The sequence below is a fragment of the Cinclus cinclus genome, chromosome 5 (genome assembly GCF_963662255.1).
Source record: "Cinclus cinclus chromosome 5, bCinCin1.1, whole genome shotgun sequence".
Lineage (NCBI taxonomy): Eukaryota > Metazoa > Chordata > Aves > Passeriformes > Cinclidae > Cinclus > Cinclus cinclus.
Window position 1 is genome coordinate 39,292,762 of NC_085050.1, and position 21,630 is coordinate 39,314,391.

General features: G+C 36.9%; 1 protein-coding gene across 1 annotated transcript in view; it reads left to right on the forward strand.

Moving 5' to 3' along the window:
* The first annotated feature begins 9,160 nt into the window (after positions 1 to 9,160).
* Positions 9,161 to 21,630, forward strand: part of MARCHF1 (membrane associated ring-CH-type finger 1) — an 86,429-nt gene continuing 73,959 nt past the window's right edge. Inside the window, exon 1 of the mRNA XM_062493692.1 lies at positions 9,161 to 9,262. Coding sequence (XP_062349676.1) covers positions 9,161 to 9,262 — 102 coding nt within the window. The remainder of the gene's footprint in view (positions 9,263 to 21,630) is intronic.

Consider the following 21,630-nt stretch of genomic DNA (forward strand, 5'->3'; position numbering starts at 1 on the left):
AGGTGGGTCCAGGATGAGAATCCAATGGGTAAAGGGAAAAGTGGTGCAAGGGAGGAGCAATGCAGGGCAGGAGCCAATAAGGTAGGATGGGTGGAACAATGTGGTGAACATAAACCACTGGGGGTACAAGGATACAAGAACTTTCCAGAACTGGGAGGAGAAAAGGGATGACATAACTGGGAACAGAGGCAACCAATGGGAAATGAGGGTTATAAAGCTTTACCATGAACAGTTTTAAAACCTTTGACAACTTCCTTAGGAACTGTTATAAACTTAAACAAATGCCCTCCAAGGTCTGGGGCCAAGGGGCAACTCATCAGAAACACTGGTCTGGTTTGGGATGCCAGCCAGTTTGATTCCTACAGTTACCCTTGAGGAGGCACTTAGTACAGGTCACAGAATCCTAGAATGCTTTGGGTTGGAAGGGACCTTAAATGTCACCCTACTTCCAGCCTCCCTGCCACAGGCAAGAAATCTTCCTCTGGACCAGATTACTCAGAGCCTCATACAAGCTGGCATTCAGCACTCCCAGGGACAGGACATCACAACCTCTCTGGACATCTGCTTCCAGTGTCTCACCATTCCCCCAGCAGAGAATTTTTTTTCTAGTATCTAATCCAAACCTATCCTCCTGCAGCTTAAGGCCATTACCCTTTGTCATATCAGTACATGCTCTTTTAAAAAGTCCTTCTCCAGCTGTCTTGTAGGCTCCTGTCAGGTACTGGACAATTGCTCCAAGATCTATCTCCTTTCAGGCTTCTCCAGGTAGAACAGCCCCAACTCTGTGAGTCTGTCTTCATAGGAGAGGTGCTCCAGCTCTGTGATCAGCTTAGCTTGCTCTAACAGCCACACATCATCCCTGAGTTGCCGGCCCCTGAGCTGGATGCAGCCCTCCAGGTGGGTCTCACAAGGGCAGAGCAGAGGGGCAGAATCCCCTCCCTTGGCCTGCTGGCCATGCTGGTCTGGATGCAGCCCAGGATGTGGTTTCTTTCTGGGCTGCCAATACATTTTACCAGGTCGTGTTGAGCTTTTAGTCCACCAGCATCCCCCAGTCCTTTTCTCTAGGGCTTCTCTCGATCTGTTCTCTGCTCAGCCTGTGTTTTTGCTTGAGATTGTCTCAACACAGGTGCAGGACCTTGGCACTTGGCCTTGTTAAACGTGGGGTCTGTACAGGTCCACCTCAAGCCTGACAAGGTCCCTCTGGATGGCATCCCTTCCCTCTGGTGTGTTGACAGACCTACCCACCTTGGTGGTGTTGGTAAACTTGCTGAGGTTGCCCTCAATACCAGTGTCCATGTCTGGACTTCGTGTTGCAATTGCATTCTCATCAGTGGTGTAAGGTATCTTAGGAAAGCTAAGGCTTCTCTCTGTTATATCCCAGCTGTAGAAGGGACAAATGGTTGAAAGCTGTCATGAGGGCAAGGCTTATGGCTTAGCCATGGAGCTGCTCTTTGGTCCAGCAGCTAAAGAGGTTTTGGAGCAGGCCTTTGTATGAGACTGCATGAATGGGGTGTTGCACAGCTGTGCCAGACCACGTTGCACACCTGCTTGGGCATCTCTGTGCCATGCTGTGCTGCATACTCTTGTCTCAGTTTCAGCCCCTGGGTTCAGGATAGCCTAATAAAAAGCAGTACAAGAGGTAGCAAAGTCAGAAGAGGGCTGTCAGAGGTGGAGATCAGGATGAGACTCAGCTGCCTGAGTTAGAAATCTTTGTGTTTACCCAGTCACTAAAGGGAGCCAGAGAGCAATGCTGTGCCAAACACTGAGCATTGTGTTTGTTTTCTGCTGTACACTCAAGGTTTCAGTTTTATAATTTTTTGTTTTGTCAGTATCCTTGCCAATGTCATCTTCCTTCAGGGTTCTTTGAAAAGACTTGCAAGAGGATGGATAGTGACAATGTGCTTAGTGTTATTTTTAAATAAGAAGAGAGAAACTAATGCTGTGTTTAGTTTTAGACTTTAATTAGCAAGCACAACAAATACTGCATCTTTAATTTTTTAAAAAGGGTTGGTGAGGAATGGCATATTATAACTGTGACGTGCATATGGTCTGTGTGAATCTTAGCTCGCTGACAGCTGTGTGAGTTGTGGTTTTAAATGCATGTTCTGCATTACTTTCATCTCACAAAGAAACAAACCCCTGTTTTCTTTATGGAAAATAATTAGTAAACCATTATGGTCTGCCATTGTAATAAATTAGGTTCAGGCTTTATCTGAAACTATTGGAAGACACTTTTAAGAATCACACTAATTTCAGTTTAGAGGGTCATACTGATAGTTAGTGATAGTTATCCAATCTTCTTGCACTCTCCATATTTATTATCTATTCAGCAAAACTTTTCTGTTTATTTCTCAGCTACAAACATAAAAACTAGAAGGGCTACATTTTTTTTTTTGCCTAGTCAATTTCTCCAAGTTATTTTTTGACAGCAACCAGAGCAACAAGAGTAATTGTTTACAATAATTATGCCACCAATTATTATTGTCTTATGAGATCCCCATTTAAAAAAACATTATTTCAACTATTTGAGTCATACTTTTGTTCCCATGCATTCACTTCTAAGTCCTACTTTTGTATTTGTTTTCTGGATTTTTTGGTCAAAAAATATCAAAGTAATATTGCTCAAATACTTATTCACATAATTATTGGCTTTTAGGTTAGCATAATCTTTACTTATGTAAGGGACTGGTTATTTAAGCTGGTACCAGTAACTGCAGCATTAGGCCAGTAGGTCAGTAATTATTTATAACTTAAATCCGTTTATCCTGAAAAACCCTGAATAGGCCATCTGTCATGGTTTTCTACTAGCAGAGGTCAGATTGTAAGTCAGATCATAGGTCATGATCACAGTTTCCACTAGAAAGGGGTGGTATGAAAAAGAGGTACTTGCAATAGTATATTTCAGTTAGTTTAGTGGTGAACAGCTGTTTAATGGGCTTATTTAATCTTTATTAAAAAGGATTCTAAATCTTCTCCTTTGGTAAATCTGTCTCAAATTTTCATTGCGCATTTGGTTCTTGTGTCAACTCATCAGGTGGTATACCCTCGATGACAACAAAAGTCTTCTTCAAAATATTTAGCAGAATTTTCTCTATTATAATGCATGTAACTTAACTTCAGTAAGTGTTCCAAATAGCTTCCAACAGAATATCAAATTTCACCTTTTAACTGATTAGAATTCAGGTCCTTAGTTTTAGAAGAAAATACCTGCACCTCAGTTTCCAGAGGTGACCCTGAATTTCCTTCCAACTAGCATCTAATATCATTAATATTTAATGATATTGATTGGTCACAGAATACTCACAGATTTTTATTGGTGGATATAGCTGTAATTCTTACTAATCACAGAATGGTTTGGGTTGGAGGGGACTTTAAAGATCATCTAGATCCAACCCAGCTGCCAGGGGCAGGGACACTTTCCATGTCACCAGATTGCTCAGAGCCCCATCCAACCTGGCCTTGAACACTTACAGGCATGGGGCATCTGCAGTTTGTCTGGGAAACCTGTTCCAGTGCCTCACCAGCCTCACAGTAAAGGATTCTTCTTAACATCTAATTTAAACCTACTCTTGTTCCATTTGAAGCTTATTGCCCCTTGTGCTGTAACTACATGTACTTGTAAAAAAGCCCTCTCTGTTTTTCTTGTAGGCTCCCTTCAGGTACTGGAAGGCTGCAATTAGGTCACCCTAACCAAGAGTAAATTTCTTGCAAACACTGTTTATCAAAAATAAACATTAGCTACTTGCAGCCAGAAACCAATTCAACAGTTATGTTTTATAAAATTATATACTAGAATATGAGGGCAAATGGCTAATGTTAACGGTGGCTACTCATCCTAAAAGAGATTCTGAAAACTATCTGAAGTGAGGTAAAAAAATGGAAGAGACCAGCACTGATAAAATAGCAGTAGCCTGTTGTTACCCTGGAGTTGTAAAATTCACAAGGAATCTTGTGGAATCTGTAAGACTGTGTTACAGAGAGCAACGATATTTAAGCAAGAGGATAAGTCCTTTCCTACAGTGATTAGCACTGTCTAGTGTGGGTTCTGCATGACTGACCTCTCACAGGAGCAGTATCTGAACTGCTCACAAGCAAGTGCTTTCTATGTTTAGGGCTGTCAGCAGAAGATGGTTTATGTCTGCCCAGAACTTTGTATTTGACAGAAAAACTTCTGTTAAAAGTGCTTCTCTGAAAAGGAGAGATAGTTCTGTTGGACCAAGCATGGTCTTAAGCGCATTTTGGTGTGTATGCTTCTGCTATTTCAATGAAATCTGATTTTTCTCTTTGCTCTTAAAAGCTAACTTAAATTCAGTTTTAATTATCTATCCTTTGATACAGCAGTGTTTAATGGTTAAATTATGTCTTTTGGGTATTTAACCTTTATGAGGCTTTTGAAAAAAGTTACCTCTGTCTTTGTCTTCTTACTGTATTTCAGTAGCGAGCTCTGCCTGATTCAAAGCGGATTTGATTTTACAGCATAAATATACCCTTCTTCTTCTGTAAATAAACCACATAAGAATGGGAAGAAACATTAAGAAATAACTTTTAATTTTGCATAAGCAGAACAAAGTCCATTAAAGACTTACTGTAACTTCTTATGCCCTGTTAATTTGGATAATTGCATGCATAACTTCATGAGGTAGTTGATGCTTTAGCTTCATGTGGATTTTTGCATTTTAACATTTTCTGCTATTTCTGTATCTTCCCTGAAAACTTTTCATCTGCCAAGTGCTGGGTGTGGTTTATCAGGTGCATTTACTAGTCATGTCTTTATTGTTGATTGAAGCTTTGATTTAAGCTGCTTGGCAGTCATGTATGGCTAAATATATGCAAACTCACAAAGCCAAAACATGTTCTTTGTTCTTGTTTTCAACTCCATGTTTGTATCAGGGGTGTTGTCCTTTCTGCCTGGGAGTCTGATGCATCTGGAATTTACATGGAGAGATCCTGAGGGAGGGGTTAGGCACCCTTTCCCTGCTCTCCTGTTGCAGCAGCACATCCAGTTGTATTGCTTTTTGAAGGTCTGAGGAAAATTCAGTGGTGATGTTTAACCTTGGATGAGCAAAGCATTCCCTTGAAGAGTAGCTGTGGTATTAACACAAAGAACCTTTTAGAAAGTCGTATTTGAGGATGGAATAGAGGTTGCTTGTGAAAATAGCTCAAAAACTGCATCAGCAAATACAGATGCTTAACAGTATCTAAATGTATAAAGGTAGTGTTTTTTTAAACATTCACTTGGTTGCCATAAATATATATTTCTCAACATTTTCTTCTTGAAGTCTTCACAAGTGCAGAATGTCATAGTTACAATGCTAAAAATTTACCATGGGGGAAAAACACTATTGGTGTTTTTCTAAAGAGCTTTGAGTGATTTAAAATTGCTTTCTGCTTTACAAAAGAGATATTCTTCCTTGTGGGGGGTAAAAAAACAACTATGAAGGCAAACATACCCTCAAATTTTAAGTCATTAGTAGCCCAAGAGACTGTTTTCTTTGAAAACTTTCAGAGCTTTCTTGTCATGCTTTGGTCATAGTAGTTATGGAGTGGTTAAACAAAGCAGTATTAGGTGCAATAATTTTTGTACCAGTCATCTTAAATTTATTTGTTTTCAGTGATTGAATTTTTTGAATTAATAAGTGAAAGTTGCATCCTTAGTTGTGACAAAAAAGAATCAAAGTCTTAAAGGACTAAGGACAATTTAAAATACATATTAGCAGTATAAGAGAAAAGAACAAATTGACAAAGGCTGGATCTAGTTGGAAATAATTGTATGGTTAATTATGGTACAGGACCATCAAAGTAACTTCTGAAAATTGATTAGATAATACAGGTATCAATTTAAGAATATGCCATAGTTGACAGTTTGCAAACTTAAACAAACTATAAGTTCTAGAAAACTTGGCTATAATATAATGTCTAATACTCTAGAGAGGGGTGCTGATTCTGCAGTGATGTTTTGAAACGTGACAGCTCTATTTTGTCTTCACAGGTAGGGAAAGGCATTTAGATGTGCATAATTGAGTTTGGTCTTCCAGCAATGCCCTAGAAGCACTTCTGAAAACAGTCATTAATAAATATGATATGTTTAAATTCAGAATCTTACATATACTTAATGCAGATTGATTGTGTATATCTAGAAGCTATACAAGAAAGCTTGATTATATACATTACAGTCTTGATTGGTGCCATTCTAGGTGTCAACTTAATAATTTTTGGGCACATGTGCTTGTTTTCTATTGGTCTTTGCATTGTTTTTAATGAAGCTAGAACATTAGGTATTTTATTAGGGTTTATACAGGTAGTTTAGTTGGTTGCTGCATCATGAAAACAGGACTTCTCTAGCTTGATGGCTTTTCGTGCTATTTTAATTCAATGCTGGACTCAGAAAATTAGTCTTCTGTTTGGAGGAGCAGAAGCACTCAGCACTTCTGATGATATAAAATTTTACAGGTAATGATCACATTTGTTTGTGGAAAGTAATTTTTTTTCCCCCCTGACTTGAAAGAACCGCTAGTGAGCCACCACAGCGGTGAGATATTACTGTACTTTTACAGCTGTTGACACCATCACATATATTCTAATATTAATTTATTTACTTTTTTAATATAGAAGTAATTTGAAAACCTGAGGTTGAGCTTCTTATTTGTAGAAAGTTTTAGTGTCATTATGTTGTTATGCTATGGCTGTATGGAATTGTCCTTGTGAAACGCAGCAGTCATAGGACAATAACTGGCTGGTTAAGAAAAGCCAATGGCTTACTTGTGGCACAGAAACAGCAGAAGCTGTCAGAGATTTTTATGGCTTCCAGCCCATCAATTTGTGGTTTTATTCAAATTAGAATAATTGATTAGAAGTCACAGCTTGGTAGGATTCAGACAAGAGATACATAATGAATAACAGTGACTATTTATCTTAGCAGACTCAGCATTGAAGGCTATTTGTATTTCAGTATTCCTGTAGCTCTGCTCCTGGAATATTTTAATGGTCTGCCAAATCATGCAGCTGGACAAATACCATCACTTTGATTGCTGTTGTGAATCTTTGAAGACAGAGAAGAAAACTTAGCTTAGATAAAGAACAGTGTGTTTTGTGTTCAATTTCCTGCTGTTCTGTGATAGCAGTTAGATTCTGGTAAGGATTGAAGAAGTATAGCCTTTGTTACCTGAATCTGATTATGCTCCTGAATTAAGCATATAAATTCTTTTCTCTTGCTGTATTTGTGAACTTTTTTTAGAGGATATTATGCTTTTATTTCATGCAACTGGCCAATTTTTAATACATCATCCTTAAATCCTCTTAATGCCCCTTTTTTTTTACCATTGATATTGTACAAGATTAACAATCATTGTGTGTCCCTTTGCTTGGCTAAATTATAAGTAAATTTTTTTTCACCTTAAAAATACTAATACAGTAATTCTTATATTTTTTAACAAATCTAGAGATGATCAATTAAGATTTTTTACAGGAAGTTTATTTGTGGTGGTTCTTCAGGGGTATGAGCAAGAGCAAAGTCCTCCTTTCAGTTATGATTTGGACAGTGGCAGTCATTTTGATTGCTCAGGGCAAAAAGAGAATTGCAAATCTTCCAAAGGGTTCTGCACACCAAGACCAGAGTAGGACTGTACGTATATTCAGATGATTTCTTGTCTTCACAGCTACAGGCAGTATAGAAGGGATTGATTGATTGATTGATTGATTGATTGCTTACTGAGCATGATTTTGTATCTCACATTAAGATTTAAAGAGACCAAAAAATGGTAAAAATCAGTTAATCTCTTGTCTCACTCACCTAATCATCTCAGGTGCAATAAAGCTAAGGCTAGTTTCCACTTACTCCTATCAGTTCCATGTGGTTGTGTGGGGAATACAGCTTTGTGCTTTTCATACTTTGAAAACTATAATGGTTAAGTGTGAAAATGGTAGAGCTGTTGTTCAGGAAGGTGTAGTTTGTCAGACTCAGAACCTGGAAAGATGCTGAAATGTTTATGTTATGTTGTAAATATAAGGTTAATGCTGTAAATATATGCATAATTTGTGTCCTGCATGGCGATGTATTGCAGAAAAATAAACTTAAGTGCATGATATTCAATGATGCTGCATAGTGCCATGGGAGGTCTTTAGCATTATTGTATTTATGTTCCAGTTTTATTCAGGCTAGTGCTACCCTTATTTGGAGTACTAGGCACTCAATTTGGCAGGTTAATCTTTCTGTTTATTATGTTTCATGATTCTACAGAATAACACATTTTAAATTACAATATGTTATAAACAACCAGATTAGAAATTGCTTCAGATGTTGAGAACAAAATTGCTCAAAGTTGGTTTTTTTTAATTAGTTAGAAAAGTTTTGCACTGAAAACCTCCATTGCCAACTTCATTTGGGAAAAAAAAAAACAGATTGCTAAATTTTAAACATACTCATGAAGGTTTCTTATGCTTAATAACATGCTTTACTAGTGCTGCATTTCCAGAATGTGCTAGTGTTACTTAAAAGCTATTTTTTTATTGTTACAAACTAAAAGTAAATTCAGAGGCAATTTGCAGTTGGCACATAGCATGTATTTCTGGTGTGCCTACATTAATTTTTGCTATTTACATCACATCCTAGCATAGCACTTCAAGATGAGCCAGGTATTCTGGGCATGAGTGCATACAGGTTTGTGTATTTTCACACTGTTTATTTGTATCTAGTATCTGCTACTCCTTTAGGGCTATTTCTGCTTGTTTCAGTGAAAGGGGTGGGGGGGTGTTTTATCCAAATGTTAAATAGCTTTTGGGGTGGTGCTAGTCTCAGAGGTATTCTGTAATAAAATCTCTTTAAAATAATACTTTTTGAATTAAAGTTACAACTTGAGGTAAATTTCATGTGGAGAGAAGGCACTGTATTTGCTGACACTAAAATAGTATTGATGCATGTAAGGTGCGCTGAAAGTGCATGACTATTTTCTAACTTTTATGGTTTATCACTTTGGAATACTTTAGAAAAACATGTTCTGTTAAAAATATGTTTATTAGTTTGTTAAAATATAACTTAAAAAGCTGTTTTTAAAGGCATGCATCCAGAGACATGCACACAATGAATTCAAAGTGTCAATGTTTCAGGGAATCTAAATTATTTTCAGAATTTCAGAAATTGAGAAGGGATAAGTGGAAGGAGAAAATGTTGGGCTGGTGCCAAGCGATAGCTCGTAACCCTCACAGACTTCCAAACAGCACAAGAACACCCGAGGTCTCAGGTGATGCTTCACATAACTCTACTTTGGTGAGTGAAAAGTTGCATTTCATGATGGTGGCATGCTCAGATGAACTTGAGAGGTGTTAAATTTATTTTTAAAATTACACTGTTTGCCATTGCTTGCATTTCCTCTGTGTGTGAAACCCTTTGATACAACTTCTGTTTACTCCTTCTGTTTGCTTTTTTTTGTCTTTTATGTTATGCATGGTGCATTCTGACTTGCATGCTGTGTCTATAAATCAGTATTAATGTTCTGTGAATGGTAAAGGTTTTAAGCAGGAGATGACCAAATATGGATCACTTACAGTCTTTGTGATCTTAATCAGTGCAATGGCATTTGGTCCCTGATGAATGCAGCTGGGCATTATCTAAAGGCACCTTATTTGCCCTTTGTTCCTGCCTGTTAACAGGAACAAAGTATTGTGAATCTAACCTTGTGCTAGACAGCTGGATTTTAAAATTATCTTCATGTATTAAACATGCTGTTGCAAGAGATGGTTGAATTTCTGCAGGCAAAGCTATTGATATTAGATGTTCAGGCAGTGTAAAGTTGACAGTTTACGTGGTGGAGTTAAAATGTATCAAATGAAACGGAATGAAGTTATTAATTGATAAGAATTTTAATCCCACAGTTTTTGTTTATTGAAATAAAGCCACTTACATCATAGACCTTGCCAGGTGAGTAAGAACTGGTACTTGTATGTAAAGGCTTCCAACTGCCCCGTCTCTAAGCAAAAATTGTCTACTTGTCTGCTTGTTTTAATTCAGCTGACATTTTCAGGCTACCGCAGGACTGAATATTTGAAACATATCCAGTTCAATATGCCTGCTCCAATTTTATTAATGAGTGTTAAATAGGCATTATATTTCCCTATCCTAAGAAACGTGAGTGATCAGGAGATACTGCCCTGCAGCTGTTGAAACATAGACAGGATGACATCCGAGCTGGAGGGTGAATAATTGTTCCTAACCACTGAAGAAATGTGGTTAAGAGACAGTGGTCTGCTCAAAAGCTGCTGTAGTTTTGGTGAAATAATGCCCCTACTTAGTATGGCAAAATTACCGTGTTCAGTGGTAAATACGGAAGAGAACACGAAGAGGCAGCATTAAAAGCTGCAAATTTTATAGTTTATTATATATATCCTAGAATATTGTTATAGCTCACTTTCATCTAGAATACTTTCGGAGAAATAAAAGGAAATTAAAAATCAATGATTCTATGAAAAAAGATGTCAAGTATCTTATCCCCACATTTAATTACTATTGCTATTTAATTTTTAAATTTTATTTGCTTTTACTATTTAGCTATTAATAGTAATAAGAGGTAGTTATTAAGTAATTGGGATATGTGGAAATTTGCATATTTTGATTTCTGCTTGACTGCTATTCAACATTTAATTTGGTTTGAAATTCATGAGATAAGCATTCCTTCCAATCTACCAGATGGGATTTAGAAATGAACTGGAAATACAGTTCAGAACTGGTGAATCCATAGACTTAGCATCTTTTAACCCTATTAATATTAAAACTTGTTCAAAAATAAGTTTGCATGTAGAGTGCTGCTTAATTGATGAAGTGTGTGAAGAAGCCAGAGAAATAAGCTACTGGGGAAGATACTGTGTGCCATTTAGTATCAGGATTGGCTATAGAACAATAATCTTCACAACAGGAAATAAAACACTAATGTCTCTTGAGGCCTGCCAAGCTTTCCTTTTAATTTTCTTTGCTTCCCACTCTCTCAACCATGACTATATCTATTCCTCACATCTGAAGAAAATTATATTCGATATCTGGCGATGTCTTTCCAACTTGCAGGATGTTGACTAAAATCCTTATTTTACTTGTGAACATTTTTAGTCTAAATTTTGTTTGAAATCAATTTTGAATTTGCATAGTAGTTGTTGCCTTTTCAATATTGAAAAATTTTCTGGCTGGTCTTGAGTGAAGATACAGAGTTTAGTACTGGAAGCTGAAAAATAATGGAACAGCAGAAAATAAAGAATGTAGCAAATTATTTGTTCTAAGTGTACAAAGCCACTTCTGATGAGCTATTCAAGTACCTTCTTTCTGAGTTAAACTTCATTTTTCAGTATATTGCAGCTCCTCTATGGACCTGATTCCTTTAGTATGGGTTTATTTGGTGAGTCTTGTTCCCATGTGAATCTGTGTCATGAAGCCACAGCTCTTTGTTTCCTTATTTTGTAGGTAACAAGTCTGGGTTTGGAAGGAAGCAAAGTGGAATGTAGACTGCATCTTTTTTTTAACCTCTGCCATATACTGTTGTGTGCACTTCTGATTCAGCAGAATGTCTTCTTTATCTCAGACCTTCAGCTAAGGCATTAAAAAATACTTTCTGTTTAAAATTAAACCCCAAAGTGGGCATTTCAAAATGCCACTTTTCCAAATGAAAATTGTTTTAACATTGCAAGTCAGTCTCATTATTTTTTCGCAGAATCATAGATTACCAGGATGGAAGGAATCTCAAGGATCATCTGGACCACCCTTTCTTGGCATGAGCACCATACAGACAAGATGGCACAACACCCTGTCCTACTCAGTCTTAAAAATACCTGGTGTTGGAAAATCCAGCACCTTTCCTTCAGAGTTTATTTCAATGGCTTATTGTTCTCATTGCAAAACATTTTCCTTTTCTGTCTTCAAAGTATGCCCAACTTGCACCCATTATTTCTCGTCTTCTCCTTGTAACTTGTTTTAAAAGGGAGTCTTCATCTACTTTGTAGCCTCACTTGAAATACTGGAACATGATGATAATGTCCCCCCTAAGCTTTCTTTTATCAAGGCTGAACAAACCCAGTTCTCCCAGCCTTTCCTCACGTGGCAGGCTTCCCAGTCCATTTTTTATGGAAAGAAATATTTTTCTCTCTGTGAAAAACAGAAGGAAGCTTACAGAGAAGGAAGCAGGTTATGATCATTAAGAAATTGCTTTTTTCATTGAGCAAGTAAATGGAATACTGAACAGCAGTGGAGAAAAAATATAAAAGAATTAAGCTCATGAAAACATTGGAATGTATTTAAAGAGTTGAGTAAAATCAGTTGCACCGTTTCATTTTATTTGATGTGAATATGTTCTAGCTCCATTGAAATCAAATAAATTCTGAAATATTTTAGCAGAACTCAACTAAGGATGCTTTGAAACATTTTGTCATTATTGTTGTCAACTTAATTATAATAAGATCCCCAAACTTTATCACCTTAGAAGCTTTGCATTCAGTTTTAGGTGACACTCTTGACTTCTTGGTTCTGAGCATACCTTTAAAGTTTTGAATCATTCTGTCATCCAAAGAGGCATAAGTTCTCAAAAATTATTGTTTAGTATTGCAGTTTATTGGATTTAGGGATTTATATTGATAACAGTGAGTAAACCTTTATAGTGAGCAAATATTTTTTTTATACTCAAAACAATTTCATACAGTCAGTTAACTTGGTGTAGTGGAACATACAGCTGGAATTCACTTTGCTTCTCTGATAGCTAGAAATCATCTCTTTATCAAGCTAAATTTATTATCAGTTTGTTTCTGTATACATTGTTTCTAAACTCTGAAGATTCATCCTTTGTAACGTTCATCATATTTTGAGAGGCCTGTAATAGGGGTCATAGTTTTTGTTGTAGTTTCCATGTTTCCATGAGTGTCTTGAAAGGTCTTGTCTATTTCTTCTCTGCTTTGAACAGCAATGACCAGTTTTGCACAGTATTCCAGATCAAGCTATCTCTTCCTAACAATTGTAACACTATTGCCTGTCCAGCAGCACATTTATCATACAGCATAGATTTAGAATCACTTTGTTGATACTTTTTGTAGCTGCTATTTTAGTTTTGAGACCAAACCTCTAGACTATGTTGACTTTTAATACATGAAGAATGTATAAATTCAAATTATTAATGCCCTTCTGTCCTTTTCTATTCACCAGGCAGTATGCAAATTTGTATCGTTTTCATTTTTCTCTTTCTCTGATATTTTCTAGAACTGGGGAAAGAATAGTAATGTTTTTTCCTTTGCTTGAAAAGAAACTAGGTCTTGAAAGCTCATAATTTTATGCAATAGTATTTACAGGGGTTTTGTTTTCTGAAAAGATAATGAATATAATTGAAAGTAAGAAATTTAAAATTATTTCTTCATTAATCAGTCTGTGCTGACAGTATCTACTTATACTGTGATTCTATGTATATGTTGTGAGTTCAAATGATTTCGATGGGAATACGTAAATATGTATTAACATTGATTATGCAATTTGCCTAGAAGCAGTTCTGTGTCTGACTATGTTTGCAGAGTGTCTAGTGTTTCTCTGTGTCCTAAAACTTGAGCATTATTATAATCTGTATTCCCAGTTATTTGCAGCCTTTTCTGCATAGAGCATGGCCTGGTCCTTAATTCAGAACATCATGTGAAACACATGAAGCTAATGGCACAAGAGCACGTACTTAGTGTTGAAATGTAATCATAAGTATAAAACACTTTTCCCCGTTGTATTACCAACTGGAATTATAGGTAAATGTATGTGGAAGTATAGTCAGGTGACTAGATAATTTGTGTTTCTATAGCAGATTAAATGTAGAAGTCATGGCAAATGATCAAGCATCTAATTTAAGGAAGGCTTTCTTTTTATGTGAGCAAATGATGCCATCTGTTTCTCTAAGAGAAAGTAAAATATGATTATGAATGATCTATTTGACATAGGTGGATCCCATGTTGCTACGTTGGATTTTTGACTGAGCAAGCTAATAGTAGTTGATGGTCATTCCAAAATATAATTAAACAAACAAGGAAAAGTAGGTATTGCTGGGGCTTTTTGCTGTTCACCCTGACAGACAGCTCAGCCCCCCACAGCTGCTTTCTCACTCAGTCAGTGGGATGGGAAGGAGAAGCAGAGGGAAAAGGTGAGAAAAATAATGGGTTGAGATAAAGACAGTTTTACAGACAAGGCAAAAGCCACAAATGAAAGCAAACAAAGCAATTTCACAGAATTCACAGAATGACCAGGTTGGAAGAGACCTTCAAGATCATCAAGTCCAACCCATGCCCTAACATCTCAACTAGACCATGGTACCAAGTGTCACATCCAGTTTTTTTTTAAACACATCCAGGGATGCTGACTCCACCACCTCCCTGGGCAGACCATTCCAGTACTTTATCACTCTCTCCATGAAAAACTTTTTTCCTCACATCCAACCTGTATCTCCCCTGGTGCACCTCAAGACCGTGTCCTCTCGTTCTATTGATTGCTGCCTAGTGAGAGAGACCATTCCCCACCTGACTACAGCCACCTTTCAGGAAGTTGTAGAGAGTGATAAAGTCACCCCTGAGTCTCCTTTTCTCCAGGCTGAATAACCCCAGCTCCCTCAGCTGTTCCTCACATGGTTTGTGTTCCAAGCCCCTCACCAGCCTTGTTGCCTCCTCTGGACACACTCAAGTGTCTCAATGTCCTTCCTAAACTGAGGGGCCCAGAACTGGACACAGCACTCAAGGTGTGACCTCACCAGTGCTGAGTGCAGGGGAAGAATGACCTCCCTGCTCCTGCTGGCCACACCATTCCTGATCCAGGCCAGGATGCTGTTGGCCTTCTTGGCCACCAGGGCACAGTGCTGGCTCATGTTCAGTCAGCTCTTCACCAGCACCCCCAGGTCCCTTTCTGCCTGGGCACTGTCCAGCTACACCATCCCCAGCCTACAGCACTGCAGGGGGTTATTGTGGCCAAAATGCAGGACTCGGTACTTGGGTTTATTAAACTTCATCTTATTGGACTCTGTCCATCCATCCAACCATTCCAGGTCTCTCTGCAGAGCCCTCCTATCTTCCAACAGATGGACACACGCTCCCAGCTTAGTGTCATCTGCAAATTTGCTAATGAAAGACTCAGTGCCCTCATCCATGTAATTTATCCGCTGCTTCACATGGGCAGTCAGGTGTTCGGTGATCTCCAGGAAAGCTGGGTTCCACTGTGTGTAATGGTTACTTGGGAAGGAAAATGCCACTCTGAATGTATCTGCTTCCTTCTTCTCCTCCTTTCAGATTTGTATGCTGAGTATGACACCATAAAATATGATTTATCCCTTTGGTCAGTTGGGATCAGCCCTCCTGGCTATATCCCCTCCCAGCTCCTTGTGCACCCCCTGTCTCCTCACTGGTGGGGTGGGGTGAGGAGCAGAAAAGATCTTGATATAAGCCTTCCTTAGCAAAAGCTGAAATAACCCTGAGTTATTAACAATGTTTCCAGCAAAAATCTAAAACATAGCCCCATGTGAAGTACCATGATGAAATTTAACTATATTCCAGCCAAAACCGGTACAAGTTTTCCCTCCAGTGGTGGTAAAGTGGGTAGCTGGGATTTAACTGTAAGTTATGCTAACTATGTGAGAGTTCTAATAGTGTAAGAATGATTTATCACTAGATGGTCTTTAAAAGTCCCATCTAATCCTAACCATTCTTTAAATCTGGGATCTTTTTCTAAACACCCAAACGTAATTTCGGAACAAGAAGGATTTCTTCATCTGAGTTTGAAGTGTTTGGCTGTCTGATTTTTCTCAAGGTAATGTAATTCTTTGATGAAAATGCTGTGAAATAGGGTGCATCTAGGTTTTCTTTTATACTGCAAGCCTTGAACTGTTAATCGGACAGAGAGCGATGGGATGTTTAAGATCTGTATTTTAATTTGTTATAAGAAAACCACATAATTTAAAACTCAAAAAGTGAATGTGAGAAAAGAGTAATTATGTAAGGATATGGAGTTGTTTTCTTCTGAATTATCATTTTATTTGTATAACTATTAAGCAGATTTTATGACTGAGGTTGCAGAATCAGCTAGGAAATTCACAATACCATACCTACAAATGTCTCTATGGTTTTAAAAGTATAGTAGTAACTTTAATATAATAGCCAAACAAAGTGTATCTGTGAGTAAAACTGTGGAGGAGAGATTATACAGAGAAATGTAATTTTAAAAGGTGCAGAATTTTTCACCAGTATAATAAATTATGTAATTTCCCTAAGTATCTGTTCATATTAAAGTTGTGAAAACTGCTCCTTGTACTGTAGGTGTTCCACATCCTTCTGCACAGTGCAGCATGTTGCCCAACAGAGCAATTGTTTTAATGATGTATAGCTTTACAATTTACAGCATCAGCCTAAGCTGCCAGTGGCCTCAGGAGCCATGCCACCCCAGGCCAATCTTGTTGATTTTCCTTACATTTAAAGCCAATTAGCAGATGTAACCTTGGTTACCATCACCTTCTACATTCTCACCATGAATGTGTTAATAAGGATGTAAGGTTGTTAACAGTTAATTTGTGTTCCTTTTCTATGCATACATAAACAATTAGAGCAGGGTTGATGTAGGCCAAAGGTTTTAGCTAAGTCTCCACCAGTGTCATTTAATTATTTAAGAGCGAGAAAAATATGGTCAAGTTTTTACATATTTGACCAGTGATTTCAGTTAGACTTCCCCTATGGCAGGCTTAAAATGACAGTCCTCACTTAAAGAATTTTCATTTTGCTTTTTTCTAACCAAAAATGGAGGCTACATAGAAAATTATTAGTACCTTGAACTTGTACATACAAAAATAGCTTAAATATAGGAGAAAAAAAGAAAATCTTATCCGAATGCTGGATTCAGTGAGGCAATAAGGCTTTAATATTGTCATTATCGTTATTAATATTATTATGTTAATATTTTACTGTCATGTTTTATTTAGCTTTATACCTCAAATTATATATTTTTTTAGCTGTTAGGTTTTTGCATTTATTATCAGTGAACTTGCAATAAAATATTTTTCTCTGGATAAAATTACTATAAGAAGACATTGACATAAAATATGTGTTAAGTGTCTGTGTAATTTTGAATGGGTTGTATCAGCCCTTTATTTTCCCCATAACATTTCATGCATTTTGTGTCTCACAACAACATGTGCTCACAAGACTGGTTCAAATCTATTTCATATAAATTATTTATAATTTGTTTTCTTTTTGTATAATTGAAGTTCTCATTAACCTTTCACTTAGGGAAAAGGAGCATCATTTCAATGTAGAATTTAACACCTATTAATTTTTTTAGTTTTGAAGATGAGAGCTGTGTCTGACTACATTAGATGTCTTCACCTAACTTTTTACTGAAAGTTCAATAAATTATTTTTATAGCAATTTTTCATATGTTCGTAGAAGTCTTATATTTAGTTTAAAGTAATGCTCCAGGTTATGTGACGTAGGGTTATAGATACTGAAACAAGAGGGAATTGCCAGGTCACCACTTAGTTCCTATCTGCCAAATGAGTTCTTGAAAGTGAGAAAACCAGACAGGGCCAAGTAATTAACCTAAGTTTTTTATAAGGTGAAATGGGTTATTTTCATTCTAGCTCAGTGAAGCCTTCAGTTCCACCATTAACTGAACAGGTACACCGTAGTGGGGAAGTCAAGATGATGGGAAGTATCAAAGAAATGTCTCTGCTTATTCATTTATTGCCAGAGTAATACCAGCAAGGAAAGCTGTGAAAGCATATCATGTTGGAAAAACATAGTAGTAGAAGATGATAATGCAACTTTATCTTGTTAAAAATCTCAAGGTAATACGAAATGTCTGCATTAAATTGCAAGTTTATTTATATCTCCATTTTGGAGGTTCCCTAGTTATTTGTATGGTATTTTGCTGTCCCATACTACTTGAATTACAAGATCCAGAAACAGTTTAAGGATAAGCTCTCTACTGTGCTGACTACTGTAGTTTGTGTAACTCAGTCCTGTAAACAGAAATATGTATGCATAATTTGTTTAAATAGTCTAAACTGATGCTATTTGCAACCTTGCAAATATGTGAATATGTGCATGTAAGTTTGTTTAGTGTATATATTATTTTTTTTTCAACCCTACTTGTTTAAATTTTACCTAATCATGTAAGTTTATGCAGTTTCTGCAACAGGATCCATTCTCACTTTGAAGTAGTTTGTGAAGTAATGATTACTGCAAAATATATTCCAAAATATATTCTTAGGAGGAAAATAGAATTGTACGTGCACACCTAGAAGCCGTTTCATGCATTCATATTAGTACATAAGTTTTGCTGCCGACAGGGGTGGAAGAAAGTAGCAAAGCTACAGGGAGCTGTGTATCTCCCTAGATGGACATCCCTAATGTATTGTTCTGCTTTCCTGCCCTCAGTAAAAGTCTTCCCAACACTACAATTGATTTGCTGCTGCTTTTGTGTTCTAGGAGGCTACACAGTGCAGCATATCTCTGCAGCTGTGCTTCCACTGCAGTGCTGTGCCAAAGTGCTGTGGATCCACTTCAGCACACATTCAGCACTGTGTTCCACCCAGGCTCTGGGCTGGCTTTCCTGCAGATAAGGAGCCTGCACATACCAGGACTGCCATGTGAACACCTAGCCTGGGTAGAGACAACTTGAGTCCTTATTGCAGCTAGCTCTCTGTTGTTCTTCCTTTTGTCTGATAGAGGTGTCTGTAGTACCGAAGATTAAGTAGGGCCTCTTGAAATCTGCAGCGTGTATGATTTCCCTTTTTATGCAGTTTTGATGGAGAACTGATGTGGAATAGGGTGTGGGGAGGTAGCAGACCTTAAAATGAAAGATAACCTTTTTAAGTGGATTCTTCAAAAAATAGGGTCTCGGAAGTCTCTGAAATCTACTGTCTCTGTTTTGTATTTTCAGTGTCACTGAATACTTGCCATTGCAGCTGGAATTGTGGTGTTCCCTTTAAACAAAAAATGGCGACAGAAAGTGCGGGAGCAGAAAAGGAATCATAACTATTGTGTAGGTTAAAGCACTGACTTGTGTTGTATGTAACTTCCATGTAACTTTGTGAAAGTAATTTCTACTGTATTATTTCAGTCTCATTAATATGAACTAATGAACACTTGAAATGAAATTTCACTCAAAATAGTAGGGTGCTTCAATCCTCTAGAGAAAAATGTGTTAGACTTATCCTGGTTGATGGTGGAAGGAATTAATAACTTTGGATAATTAATACAAGGAAAGAGGAGAAAATATGGCAGATCTATTTTTTTATTGTCAAGATGAATCATCAGGCAGGCTGCAGTTTAGTGTTAGTTCTACAGGAGATGGAGATAACTGTCTGAACCAGACATTCTGCTGCAATTTCAGAGGTGTTCAAATATTTCGTCTTAGAAATGCCAGTCCTATCAATTTCATTAAAATGGGTACATGGTCAAAGATAGTCAAATGTGGATGCTGACCATAATCGCTTTTGTTGGCTCTGCTGACTGAGAAAGAAAACTGCTTGTGACCTTGTTAGGCTAATTACCTCTGGGGTTAATCTGTTATTCCCTCCCCCTGGCCCTTTCATAAAGTATGAGATGAGAGTAATAGGATAAGGTTAAGAAGGGGAAATTTAAACTGAAGGTGAAGAGCATAATCTTGACAGTAACATGTCTTAGGTTGCTGCATGATTTTGTGTTGGGGGTTACAGAAATCCCATTTCTATGATCCTTGAAATTTGGAATGGAAATGGAAATATTTGCTATGATACTTCTGTTAGGTTTTTTCCTGTCTCTGATTTTCTGTGCATGTAGACTTTTTTCTCTTTCTAATGGAAATGCGCTCTAACTTTTCTTGCACTAATTCTTTAGAAAAAGTCAGTGGTATGAAAGGTACAACTTCTGTACTAGATCAGTTGACTGTGATTTCTCTAATAACTAAACACTGTTTAAATAGAAGTGATTGGATGTCATCCTTTGTGAAGATCTGTTTTTTCTGATAAAGTGTCAGTTTTCTATTTCTGTGCTTGATATTTCAATTTTTTACTCTTTTTCAGTCTGCATTGACACTGACAATATTTACTTCTTAACCCTGTAGGCTGCAATTTATCTAACTAAGGTATAGGTATTTGTAAGGTATTTTAAATAGCACACATTGCAGTAAGAAGAGAGAGCTACATCAGCTGTAGATTTCAGTATTTTTATGCCCAAATGTTAAACACTAGTTCTCCTTCATGATGGATGGGGAATAAAAAACTGATTTTTTTTTTTTCTTATGACAGTTTTATCTTTTCTGTTGTTTTGGAGAAACAAAATTTTATGATGTGCACCATAATCATTATTTGATAGAAAAAGATGAAAAATATGACAAAATTTGAGTTCATATATGCCTTGATATTACAAAGAGGCTGTCTTGTTTTCCATTTATTTTCTACTTATGAATAAATGATACAGTTAAATTTTGAGAAGTGTTTGTTCTTAGCTTTAACATAGTATTTATTTAATGTAAAAGAATAATGTTTTAAACTACAGGAGAATATGCTCACATATGTATTCTGCACTTCTATTATCAGGCTGTAAATGCTTCATTCTACCGGTATTTAAATGTGATAATAAATGTATTTTGAGTTTTATTACTAAACAGGAATGTTGCACCTCTTTTTCTCCACTGTGAGAGAGAAGAAAGATTTTAGTTCTACACGTATGTTGGATTTTTTTCATTTAGAGTTGCAGAATCAATTAGATTGGAAAAGACCTACCCAAAACAACTAATTTCCCTGTCAGTTTGAGGTATTCTTCTTTGATATTTGCTTGAATACTAAATACTAGTACTGGAAAAACTTGGTTTTGTTTGTTTTAAGGTTAGGATTTTAAAATGTGTATGGAAAAACCACATGAAAATTTCTTGTTTGAAAAGGTAGTTGGTTAGAAAAGATTTCAATTGAAAATGACAGATTATGCCTTAATTTGATGAATTTGTATTACTTCCACAGAAATTAATTTGGTAGCCTATAGAAATCTTGCCTCCCTTTGTTTCCTGTGTTAAAGAAAGAAAGAAAGAAAGAAAGAAAGAAAGAAGGTCAAAAATGTGAAGAAACAAATACTGGGGAAAAAAATAAAATTGAAGGATGTAGAAGATCGTATTAATTCAATGCAATCCCATTTTACTCTTCCTGGATATTATTTGTCTCCTCACATTGACTTGAGTCCTGGAGAAGAATCTGCTGTAGTGCTATCTTTACTGTCAGTCAGTCCACAGTTGGTGTTTTCAGTATAACCATTGGAAGAAATATGTAAATAAGGGGTAAAGGTGTACTGTGGGAGAAAAAGTGGTTGTAGATAAAGCTCATTTGCTGCATACACCATTTATTTGAACTTGTATTCTCCCTAGATGAAGATCCTCCCAAACAAGCAAACTAAAGAAAAAATCCCCAACCTGAAATATCTGCAGACTTGTTACTTTTTGTATTTCATAGAGAGGCTCTTGAGTACAGGTGTAAGTTCAAAGGCAGGCAGAGTAAACAGTGTAGTGAAACGTGTGGTAAAGAGGTCATTGAGCAGAGGTGGATTGATGCTGCTCCATTGAACTACAAACTCACAGTAAGGGAAGAGCCCAGCAGCCATGCAGGTGCTTCTGAGAGCTCCCAAGCTGCTCTGTTG